Below are 12,726 nucleotides of genomic sequence, written 5' to 3' on the forward strand. Positions count from 1 at the left end.
CTCCGCTGGCAAAGAAAATTGTACGTCACTATTGTACAAAGCGATAGATTCGCATTACTTTCAAATGCGATTCCACGGTAATAAGAAAATCCGCGAGTCGCCGTAGTTATAAAATTTCAGAAAACTCTTCGATTGAAAAATTCCACCGCAGATAATGATGAACGAGCTTTTCAATTTCATTTTTTCCACTTCCCTTCTCCTTCATTATCTTTCTTCGCGACTTTTTTGCTTTCGTTTGCTTCTATTTTCCGCCCTTTTTTTTCTTGCTTTTATCTTCATCTCCCTCGATCCTACTGCATGTCTATGGATATATACCTATGCCCTTAACTTCGTTTTAACCAAGATAGAAGCTTGCGTCAGGTAACATGCATATAGACATGTGTATGTTGTACAGATGTAATACATATAGGTATGCTTATGTACAAGTGTACGTATACATATACATGTAGCTGCGGGGACTCGTCCGCGAAATTTGTTGGCCGCGATAAAACGCGTCAAAAACTCACGTTGATCAAATATAAAGTCCGAGTAACAAGTTTTACCCGACCCCAAATTCGATTCGACTCACATACCTACCTGTCGCGATGTAATAAATTATTGGATCGGGGATAGTATATTTTCTACGTACAAAGGTTACGTCTGAAATAGCTGGAAAAAAAAACACTCACGCGTTTCATAAAATAATTGTTTCTTCGTTTATCATTTTTGATAATACTCGCCGTATATCACGTCTGAGGATCTTACCATACAAGCTAAAAATCCTCGGGGATTCGTAGCGGAATAGGAATCGTATTAAAAAAAAAAAAAAAAAAAAAAAAAAAAATCAAAAAGAAAAAATCAACGAGAGAAAAAACACTTCCACGGTTACGGGAGCGGGAAGGGGAGGAGACTAGAGGTGAGCTCGCATGGGGCGCGATATATTTTTATTTCAAGGGGTTGTTTTTTCATTCTGCAATTTCATTATATTCTTTCTGTTCATCTCGTGTACCTGCGGAGGCGCCGGGATATGATAAAGTTATATTCCCCGCGAGGTCTCAACTCGGTAGCTGCGCAAAACCAAAAAAAGATAGAAAAACAAAAAACAGAAAAAAAAAGAAAAAGAAAAAATTACGAAAGAGTAAAAGCGAATAAGCAAAATTCACCGAATGCCGATGCGCATGGAAAATTCAAATATGAACGTAACTATCGGGATAAGCAAACGTTTCCGGTTGCCGGGAAGATTCTCGACCCGGAGATGAAATTCAAATTTACAAAGTTATAGGTACTCTCAAGTTTCTCCTAAATATTCAAGTTGTATGTACCTACCGAACGCAGGGGTAGCGAAAAAAGTAAAGTAAGAAATATTCAAATTCGTAGTGCAACCTCTCTCAAGAATTTATTAAAAAAAAAAAAAAAAGGACCGAACTCGGGTGAGGAAAAAAAAATTGTTCAACTCACTTCCCTTGATTCACTTCTGTGCGTGTACAGCTCATGAATATGTTCCCCGACGATTCCGTAGTTCCTCGGGAAGATAATCCAGCATTAGTTTTTAATTGGTATCGCTAACTTTTCCGTAAAATTTTTTTTTTCGTTTCTATAATTAATATTATTCGTTTATTTTCCTTCACAATACTCGCTCGCCTGCGGACGCGCTACATCAACTTTTAATATATTCGGAGGCAGAAGGTCCTCGCCACCTTTTGAGGGATCGGAGCCCCGGGAAAGGAGGAAGAAGGTCGTCGGTTTTTTTAAATTTGAAATCGCAAATATAACTTTGCCAACCCAGGAGACCCACCCCGTACCGCCGTTTCCAACCCCGCGGGATTCTGAAAGGAGGAAATAAACGCGCCACTACAGCGTCGCGGCCAAACACCAATTTCGCAACAAAAAAAAAATGAAGAAAAATTAAATAAAGAACGAATAAAATGGAGGGGAAAAATTAAAGTGAAGGGAAACATTCCACGTAGATGTCTGCACTTCGAACAAAGAACACGTCCAATTTTAAGCGAAATAGAATTCTTTTTTAATACCGACAAACATAAAATTTCGTGTTCGACGTAACAGAGATGAAAAGAGAATATGTATTGAGAAAAAAAAAAAAAAGAGGAAATTTTCATACTCCCTGCACAGAGCTATTCAGCTTAATTAAATGCATATAACCGCGTGCGCGGTATAATTTTTTTTGTTCTCCTTTTTCACCGAGGCGAAATTTATGAAAATTTAACGGTAAACTCCCATACTTGCAAATCGCACACGATCTTTTGTTTAGTTATAATAATTTTATGGTGTACGCAGCCCTGCAGGTTTTCCATTGTTGAATATTGCGAGCGCGCCATGGGGATGTGTGTAAGTTACATGTGTGTAATATTGAAATTACCAGTTTGTTCGACGAGGGTCGTGCGGTTATTGTAGTTCGCTGAATAAACAAAGACACAGTATTGCAGTCTTTTGTTGGCTAACGGAACCCACAACGAAAGTACCTACTAGCAGCGTTTGCAGCAAAAGCTCCGAGGTAAACTTTACGGTAATACCCATCGGCTCGGACTCCTTTCCGATACATACAACTATAATAAACCCCTCCAAAAGAACTTTTTCCATCCCAGTTTTCACACTCCTAATCGTTCGCAGTTACCCCGCTATCAGTTTTACAATTTTTCCACCGGATCGTGTGCTTTTTTTTCCGTTTTTTATTTTTTTCTCATCCCTTTAAATCCCCCGAAACAAACTAACCATCGTTCTTTCCGCACATTATCTTCTCTCTCCATTCGTTCGTTTGTTTATTTTTTTCTTCCGAATAAAGCGTTTTTGATAACAATTGATGAAATTGTTCATTACAGTGTTTCAACTAGAGTTTTAGAATTAAGTTTACGCTGTCTGTGATGTTACATTGGTCCTTCAGACTTGTTGTAAGGTGGAATTTATGGAGGATGATTTGATTGTTGAATTGTAATAATATCCTCGGAATACTCTATAGAAGTTGGTTAATTGGTCGAAGTTTCCTCGAGTGTTAATTGCCGAACTTGTGCCAGGTACTAATTACACCCACCGGCTGTATAATACGTGTATGAATTGAGCAAATTCTGCCTAGCTTTGCGACTGATTAATTTTCAATTTCCTCTAGTTATCGAATTTGTAGAAATAAATGAAAAAACAACTCACGTTTCTCCGATTCGAATACGCTGTACGGTTCGCGTTTGGTTTCACGTACGTACGTACGTTTGGAATAAAATGGATAATTAATTCGCGGTACATCTGCAGTCGAAATAATTTCGAAAGCACAATTGAATCGTCCTATAGTTCACCCTATATATTATTGCTAGAAAACGAGAATTGCCTCAGAAGCGCAAGGGTTAAAACGAACAACACTTAATCTTCGTCCCAAACATGCTCCTCAATCTCAGAGTAAACTTTCGATATTAATTTAACGTGCTTATAATTAAGCCAAAAGATTAACCATGACGTGCGCTATAAACTTCGCGGCAAAGCAAGCTGCAAAAGCCGAAAGCTTAATACTGTACGGTAAAATTTTGCTGAGCAAAATCCTTTGCCGGATCGTAAATAGTTAATTTTCTTTTAGGTTTTTGTTTTGCGTTCAGTTGATCCTTTTCTCGCGATATTCGGAAGTCGTATATTATATTCAGATATTATACCAGCCGAAGTTGTCCGGTCTTTTTTCGGCTTCCTGTGGATCGAATATCGGGTCATTGATTTCCCACGAGTGTGCTATTATATCGTAATATATGACGTGGTTTTTTTTTTTTTTTTTTTTACTTCTGACTTTTTTCGACTTTTTATTGTACAACATCCCATTGGTGCATGTGTCTTTACCGGACGATGGTACAAGGAGATCCCGCGATGCGCGTGCACTCGAGTTGCAATAATGTTAATTGTTTATTTTTATTCGTCTTTCAAATAACCGAAACGCGGAACGATCTCGATGTCGTCCACATCAGGATCTTGAAACAAAAATGAAGGAATTAAAAAAACGAAATTGATATCTATAAATAGGACCGTTCAGTTCTGACAATTAGAAACCCCTGAGGATGGAGAAAGTTTATCGCATTCAAAATGGCTGCGGAGATATAAAATGAATCGAAACAATTCCCCTGCGAATTGTATAGGTATAATAACTATAGTGCACCTAGAAACTTAGGGACTTAGAGATTTATCGTTCTCGAAAGAAAAATTATTCAAAATTTCACGCGTGAAATTTCACTCTTCTTTACCGTGTGATAAATGTCTTTATTTTTTGTCATTATTCTTCGTTCGTTTGTCGAATTCTTCGAGTCCCGATTTCTCTTTTTATTTCACCATCTTTCGATCACGAATTATGTGCAATTCAATTTCCTGTCACAATTTCAATTCAACGTAAGAGGGTTGTAAACGCTTTATCGTTTATATTCTCATTTCCGGAGCTTTCGGCGTACCTGTATATATACACCGTTACCTTTATGTATCTATAAGCCGAGCGATCTTCGACAACTACCTACATCGCGAATCATCAGTCAGATTCTCTGTCCCGTTCGTATGCCACCAACACTCTTTCGCTCCTCAAACAAACTGGCTCAATTTCCGGTTCCCGAATTACCACTCCCCGAAATTCCGGCGGGGTGCCTAGCTCCTCAACAGTGCCTCCCTAGTATAGTCTACGATCAATACGTGGAGATCCCCGGAACCCTTGTACTCGATCATTTCATTGCTTCCTCCACAGTCCAGGCGAACAATTAAAAGATAAATCATTGCTTTCTAAATAATCTATTCTTCCAGAATCGATTCACATCGGCATTCTATAACTTATCTTCCGTTATTTTTTTCTCATTTCTTTTTTTGGCTTTCCTCTTCCTCTTTTTGTCCCGGTATTTTTTCGTCCATGACTACGATTAATATTCGTCGAAGCGACGCACGTAGTAGATATAGGGTATTTTCCGTGCGTTATTAGCTGCGCCATTTGCATCACGTATTAATGAATTTTTTTCGCTCTTCTTTTTTTTTTTTCTTTCTTTTTTGTAATCTCTTTTCGAACGGCTGAATTATGGTCGCTCAAGCGAGCTCTACGGGCATATCGACTCGTACGAATCGCGTGCTAGAATCAACAACTATCGCACTAGTGTACGTACATACATACACGGTCATTGATGTAAAATATAGACTCATGTGTACGAACCCTTTAGCGACGTCCATTTTCTGTATTAACATATTGACGATGTATCTAATACCTGTCCAATATACATCCAAAGTAGATAACACAGTATTTTAGATCCGCAGGAAAGGGAGAAAGAAAGAAAGAGGAAAAAAAAAAAAAAATTGCACCCCTGCAGTGGTATTGTGTAATGCTCCGGCGGTTGTGTAGCTACATCTTTTTCTCCCATAATCGAAGACCCACTTATTTCGGACATTTATATTCCACTTAAGAACTTGAATAAGCAATTTTCTCGTCAATAAAAATTCCAAGTCGTCGAGTGGGTACCCCGTATTACCATAGATAAATGTGATACGCGGTGGCGAATGAAACGAAACGTTTTTCTTCCCCGTTCCATTCCTCTTCCACCCAACGATTCTTTGCGTTCGATCGTTCCAAGGTTTTTTCACTCTTTTTTTTTTTCTTTTTTCTTTTTTTTTTTTTTCTCTAACTCTGTCAATGTGCAACCGACAATTGCAATTATTTATCGAATGTAGGTGATAACGCGCAGAATCTTTACGATAAAACGTGTGCGGGTTGCAGGTTGTCGGCTCGCGGTGGTGAGATTCGCACGTGGTGTATTATACAAGTATTATAACTGTCGCATCTATATCCGGATGCGAAGTGGTTTTACACGTGTTATCTCCTAGGATACGACGACAACTCGTTATGCAATGCTTCATTTTCATAGCCAGGGGGCTGCCGAGTTGTTGAAAATCGACCGATGAACAACTGCAGAGCGCGACAACTCTACGAGGAAAGTAACATCCTCGACCGAAACTGGTTCGCGCGAATTTTTTTAACTCCTCGACCGCCCCGATTGACTCGTCCTTTCGACACAGGGATCCTGAGAACCCGCGCGATGAGAGAAATATTGTAAAAAATAGTCCAAAATTCGCACGAGGATTAAAATCCAACCGGAGACGCTAGAATGGAAATCCTTGGCAGCGTTGGTTCCGGAGAATCGGACGTTTTTTTTTATAGATGGGGTCATTCGATTTTACGATCGAGAAAGTACGGGACGTTCACCTCAGGATCGTTGACGCTACGGGATACGCGAAGACGTAATTTAGCGATGAAACCGCCGGCAGGCAACAGCAGCCGGCAGCCCGGAGCTTTTTGCTCCCTCGACGCGCAGTTTAGACACCCGAGTAAATACGACTTTGAAGCGTAAAGGACCACTGGCGCCCGCGGGACGAAGGCTCTTTTTCTCCCGTGACAAACGAACGCCTTCCGTTCGGAATTCTAAAACATCGGCGGGTCGTGTGTGTCGCAGAATAGATGTGAAGCGTGTTTAAAATCCGAGCTTTTATTATCTCTGATCGGCGTCCGGTGAAAGAACTATCGAAAATTCAAGCGATGTCTACTAGAAAACAGAAACGCTTATCCGTCCATTGGATTATGCAAATCGATTCAGCCGACCCCTACCAACCTGGTCTAGGCTAGGACGTTCGTTCCCGGGATACAGCTATCTATATATAGAACCTCTGTGTACATCCCATGAGAGAATGATGCACCGAAACGCAGTTTCCAACATCCCCGTAAGACTTTATACGTTACGTCTACACTGACTTTTCCAGTTCCCCGAGGGAAAGAGAAAATTTATAACACGCTCGCCGGAGGCGATCGTACTACACGTCCCACCCCAGATTTTTTTCTTCATTCTTTTTTTTTTTTTTTTTTTTCAAATTCCCTCCTCAGTTTCACAAAGGAAACGAAACAACGATAACCGAACCTTCGCACATCGTACGACACAAGTATATAATATGGATTTGTGATTTTCTTAAAAAAAAAAAAAAAAACAAACAAATTTCGCTCCCTCTCCCCTATTTTTAAGGTCGCGACGAAGCGATTATAATTCCTTCGCTTCGTCGTAAGCCAGCGATTAGGATCAGCTTTGGAGTCGGTTTAAATTGGCTTCGGAGGTGAAGTTTTCTCTTAACTAATGCACGGGGTTAAAGGTTTCATAACTTGGATTTATTGCGTAATAAATTTAGAGGCACTTCACTTACGTACGCTTAGACGCTACACCGTAACCGTACGGGGTGTGTATCTACATGTCGTCGTTGAAGCTTCCCTTCTTCGGTTGAAAAAACTCGGCGACGTCAATGTCACGAGAGGAAGCATCGACGGCGGAGGTCGCGTTCGATACTTAAGCCCGGATTGAGGTCGGACGACGACTATATCGTGTTAACAATCGGTGGAAGTTATACTGCCCTCGCGTACCAAGAAATAGATTACAACATCGTTAGCCAAAGGAATTCGGAAACGAGTCCGAAATTTCAATTCCTTCTCACCCTTTTTTGTTTTTTTTTTTCTTCTACCGAAGAGGAAAAGTAGGTTCTCGTGTTATTATTCATCTTCAACTGGGCTGCATCGCGAAGGAGTAGAGAAATATTTTGCGTTTCGTATCATTCGCGGGTCGTTTAATGCGAAGAAAAAGGGAAGATACGGAGTACATTTCGCCGACGAGAAACTCGAAGCTTTAGCGAGAGCTTTTGTATTTCAAAAATATATGGGAGAGTATAAGTGAGTTTGAAAGGCCGGCGGTTGTTCTCTGACGATGTACGACTTGAAACGTGAAACGTTGAAGCCGAGGAGCGTGCTTCAGAAGTAATCATTTTTAAAAGCTCGTCCGAAGAAAGAGAAATAATGATTCACGGATTGCAGCAGGGATTCTTATCGATCGTTCGATATCGACGAGTCCCGCGGTACCCTGGGCCACATCCGAACCCTCGCGCTACGATGATCGACGTCACGTTAGTCATCGTCATCGTCATCGTCATCGTCATCGTCATCGTCATCGTCGAGAGTTCGTTTAAATGTAATTGCATGGAAATGACACAGAGTAGAACGTAATATTCATCACAATATGAACAACCTTACTCCGCATGACACACGATCGCGTGAGTTGCAACGGAAGTAATCGTTCTAATTCAACCTGTCCGTTTTGAACATTGCACGAAGTTGCAAAATTGTACATCTACCTGCTTACCCGCGTATACCCGTGTATAACTGTACGTGAACGTACGTACGTACGCGTAACACCGCAAGTCACGTTGCAGTATCGTGTCAATTAACGTCGAACCGGATCGGATTCAAAAACTGCGGATCCTCTCTCCGTCGTGTAAAAGCAAAATTAAAAAAAACGCACACCGAATAACACATAACATCGTGTCGTGTAGAATAACGTTTGCGGATTTAAGTTATTAACGATTGTGGCCGACCCGAGCCGTCCGGGTATCACAAATCATTCCCCGCTACTCCGCGAAGTTTATTATTTCAGGGTGTTTGTTTCTTCGCCGCAGGCGCCTATCATGGAAACCTCATGGAGTTCCCGGAGACGCCCCAACACATGTGGCTTTTGCGTTGTTATCATCGACGTGGACGTAAAATAAACCACCGAAAGTACGGAGATGCGAAAGCATATTTTATTTACAGACAGTACGGATGAACGGTCGAGTGGAAAAAGGGTTTGGTTAATATCGAGAAGAATTCGAGAACTCCTCAACTGTACAGGGAAGTGAATTGTGATCGCGGAGGTTTTTCCCTTCCCCTTTTTTTTCGTTTTTGTCGTTTCAACGTCGATGCGTGCATGAAAATACCTCGAAAAAGGTTCTGAATTTTAAAATCACCCGGAGGTATCACCGCGTGGGATTGACGGGCCATTTTATCGCGAAGAAATCTATTTATCGACTTTTTACCATCAACCCCTTGGAAGCTAGGTGCCGCCGATCAATTTCGCTCTCCATCCAAACCGGAAACAAAGCTTTCAAGAACGGACAGCTCTGTTAGAATAATAAATACCTCGAACGTCCTTTCGGTGGAGGAAAAAATTGAGCCATCCGAACCGAGGACGGAAAAAAGAGAGAACTCTATCGCGTTTCTCTCGGGTTCTCGGACCCCCCTTTGTCTCTCCGGACAACGCGAATAACCGCGAAATTGAAACACGTCGCGGCGATTCTTCTTCCCGTATTTTCGAACCGTTTCGTTTGGTCGGTGATCCTAGGCGAGTACACCTTGACCGAGGCGATATCGCCCCGACTCGTTGCCGTTTTCGATCACTGCCGCCACGAACGAACCACCAAAGTTCGAGTACTTTGCACGGAACAACGCGAAGCGGGCGCTATCGCCAAAGGCGCAATCCTCTGTAAACAGCGCGTGTAGGCCAATAATGGATTTATACACCCGTGTGTACATGGCATGTACATACGTTACGTACGTACGTACCTACGTACGTGTAGGCATAATATAGATACGAAAGTAGGTGATGTATGGACGTCAGATTATGTATACCCGTTCTTCCACGTACGTATAGAAGTACGTACGCCCGATACACGTAGGTAGGCACCTAGCGCAACGTTCGGTCCGGTGTCACCATTCTCCTTGGCAAATTACACACTCTGGTATCGATTGTCCGTGAGTTGAGGTTGGTTCTTGTGCCGTGCCATGCCATGCCATGCACCTCGTACCCTCCACCCCGTACGTACGTACGTACACATATGTCACCGACTGGACGCTAAAGCAGAAGCAACACACAGAAGAGCTGCCCCCGCGCATTAGGAACCCCTACACGGTTACGTAGCGTTACACCACCACTCGCCTTCGGCCGAAGGCCGTAACGCGTTCCCCGCCGCCCTTCCTTACCACCACCACCTTCCGTACGATGTAACGTAATGCTACGTCTCTACGTACACCCATCCGATAAACTCATAATCCTCACGGTTTACTGGAAAAATATATCTCGGTACATGAGATGATGCGATACGATTTAAATGCGAATCTGAAACTTTGGAAATGTCTTTTTTGTTGCAGATACTGTAGGCTCTTCGTTATTTTTCATTTTTCGTTACTTTTTTTTCGTTTTGTTAGTTTATTTTTTAACGAATCGTACGGGGCTGCGGTTAGTTGACGGGAGAGGGTGAACGATAGGAGGAGAGGATGGAATACGGCTGGGTCCATCGATGCACGAGTTGAATGTCCGGGTGAAACGGTGGAGGTCAAAGGGGTCGAAGGTGGGGTACTTCGGCTGACCGGAAGTACCAAATAAAGTGGAGCTCCAAGGAGGCGCGGTCCAGTCCTGGCCCGCCACCCTGGAGGCATGGTCCTTTGGGCCACCATACTAATTTTGCAAGGAGCTAGCCTCGTCGGTGAGTTCTCAGAGGATGAGGAATGAAAACGATGTGAGAGAGAAGAAATGAAGTAGATGAATAATTAGTTAATACAGAACGTAGGAGCCAATAGATAATCGAAACTCAGAGAGAAAATTCATTTGCGATAATCGAAATGGAATTTTCTGTCGCTGATCGATATATGTGTGCGTTCAGCTTATCCTTGTTTGTTCGAAGGTTCGATGCCCGGGATACCAGGAGTTCCAGAGAATATAACGGTGATGTTTGTCAATCCAACTTCAGTCCGCGTCTCCTGGAGCACCAGTCAAGTTGATCAAATTGAAAAATACGACGTTACCTATAAACCAACCGATGCCAGGTGCGTCCCTAACAATCCGTCTAAAAAAATTCAAGATCCGAAATTATTTATTTATTTTATTCTGTTTTTCTATTTTACGTGACGTTAGGGTGCTAATTTTTCACAAGTATAACAGGTATTGGTTTCAATTTTCAACCCCCGAGAAACGTAGGGAATTAAAAAAAAAAAAAAAAAATTTCTCGCAATTAAAGTTTCAATCGTTGGCAAAAAATATTTGGGGGTCGTTCAAGGTGCAAGTTAAAAGTTTTTTTTGTGTTTCTTTAGATATCGTCCCCAAATTCGTAGAAAGTTTGTCTAATCATTAATCATTCTGGCCAAAGTTTCGCCGCCTCACGCTTTCTCAGATTTTCTGTGCGTGAAATAAAAATGGAACGTAACTCAAATACCAAGATTTGTGAGGATTAAATGAAAATTTCAAACACCTCTGGACGACCTATAAAAAAATTTTCTTTTTTCTCGGGAGGGGGCTGTAAATATCGCGAGAATATTTCGTTCTTCGTTGTCTTTTTCTTTTCTTTTTTTTTTTAGTCTTGGTTTGAATCTGTGAAAAAAGAGAAAAAAAAAAAACTTGAACATACAATTATCGTTGGTAATAATTTCGTGGTGGTGGCAGGCGGCATAATTATACGACCTTGTGAAAATGTCCTGCGATAAAATGAATTCTAAGATCGTTATATCGTTATTATATTATTATACTGTATAAAAGAGGAAGGCCGGTACTCGAAGAACTTCGGGAGTCGAAAATTTCATTTCATTTTAGATCGGTGAAACGTGACGTATTTTGGTTCCACTTACGCCTCACGTTATAATTAGACCCCTCTTAATTGGATGATCAAAAAAGAGTGGTTCAAGTTTTTAGCGGAAGGAAAAAGTAGAATAAAACGAAACCTCAACAGACTGTTCGAATCAATTAGCGACGATTGATCGACGATTAATGAATCGGACGAATGTAACCCTTCGTTCGAAGTACCGTTCAACTAACGTCCGTCAAATTATACCAGAAGCCATCTTGGAAAAATCAAATCTCGCACATGCTCCTCTCTTCGAGAAATTTATTTCAGACAAAACACGAGTACTTTTACAGCGGTGATTTTTGTAACCCCTAATCGAAAATTCCGGTACTTTATTACTTGAGGTAAAAAATTAATTTTCTATTTTCCTCAACCACCGGCGCGATTTTACGACGTGCAGCCGAGTAGGTACTTGCGAACGGTTACGCGCAGACACCGGACTTCTCGCATTCAGGTGCTCCGAATGTGCGCGACGAAGAGCTCTATGTTTTTTTTTTTTTTCTCTTTTACTTTTTTAATTTCTCCTTCCGAACAACGAAATTTTATCCGCTACCAGACGTTATATACGGCAGCGGAGAAACTTTTGCGTTGTATTCTCGGTTCGCGATCGATATTTCGGGATTCTGTTCGCGCAGGAATTTATAGGTCCTCGATGTCTCCGAATCTGATTGCAGAAGTGGGTAGAACCTGCTGTTCGATACTTTGATATTTTCCTTTCTCACCTTTGACCGACTTTTGCCGCTGTAACTTCGCCCATCGACCTTTACAATGATTTTAACCGCTCGCGCTAATATTTCACACGTTTCTCCGATATGACTCTGGTGTATCACGACGAGATCGTATGGAGTGAATGTCACGATAGATGTGTTTTTACTCGATTCTTTTTCCCTTTTTTTTTTTTTTTACATTATAAACAAGTGAATAATCAAATGAGTCAAAAATAATAACTGACGCATGATTTTTCTTGCATCGATGGGGCCCCACCGATAGCCTGGACAGGTACAAATTATTAAAAACAATGTCATCCATCACTAAAACCCCATGCATTTTTTAGTCCGCTTGCAAAATGAGAGAAAAAAAAAAAATAAACGAAAGAGAAAAAAAAAAGCAAGAAAAAAGCACGTTTTATTAGGCATAATGTGTTTTTATTTTTATAGAGCTTTTTTGAATTAAATATCACAACGGTATCAAGACGTATCAAAATTCATGGCCTTTTTTTTTTATTTCAAATCAGCGTGAATGTTGATGGCTCGCTTGTTACGTTCTACTTCCCTCGACTTCACCCCG

At 41.2% G+C, this 12,726-nt stretch overlaps 1 protein-coding gene across 7 annotated transcripts in view; it reads left to right on the forward strand.

The window, feature by feature from the left end:
- The window catches only part of LOC105683568, a 40,702-nt gene that overhangs the window by 12,546 nt on the left and 15,430 nt on the right, over positions 1–12,726 (forward strand). For 3 of the 7 annotated variants that reach the window (XM_048652661.1, XM_020850975.2, XM_020850976.2), the window contains 3 exons: positions 9,974–10,308; positions 10,486–10,648; positions 12,430–12,438. In XM_048652661.1, the coding sequence (XP_048508618.1) occupies positions 10,260–10,308; positions 10,486–10,648; positions 12,430–12,438 (221 nt within the window). In that variant the 5' untranslated portion in view covers positions 9,974–10,259. The remainder of the gene's footprint in view (positions 1–9,973; positions 10,309–10,485; positions 10,649–12,429; positions 12,439–12,726) is intronic. The other 4 variants (XM_048652662.1, XM_048652663.1, XM_048652664.1 and 1 more) reach the window with 3 other exon arrangements.

Source organism: Athalia rosae, chromosome 3 (genome assembly GCF_917208135.1).
Source record: "Athalia rosae chromosome 3, iyAthRosa1.1, whole genome shotgun sequence".
NCBI lineage: Eukaryota > Metazoa > Arthropoda > Insecta > Hymenoptera > Athaliidae > Athalia > Athalia rosae.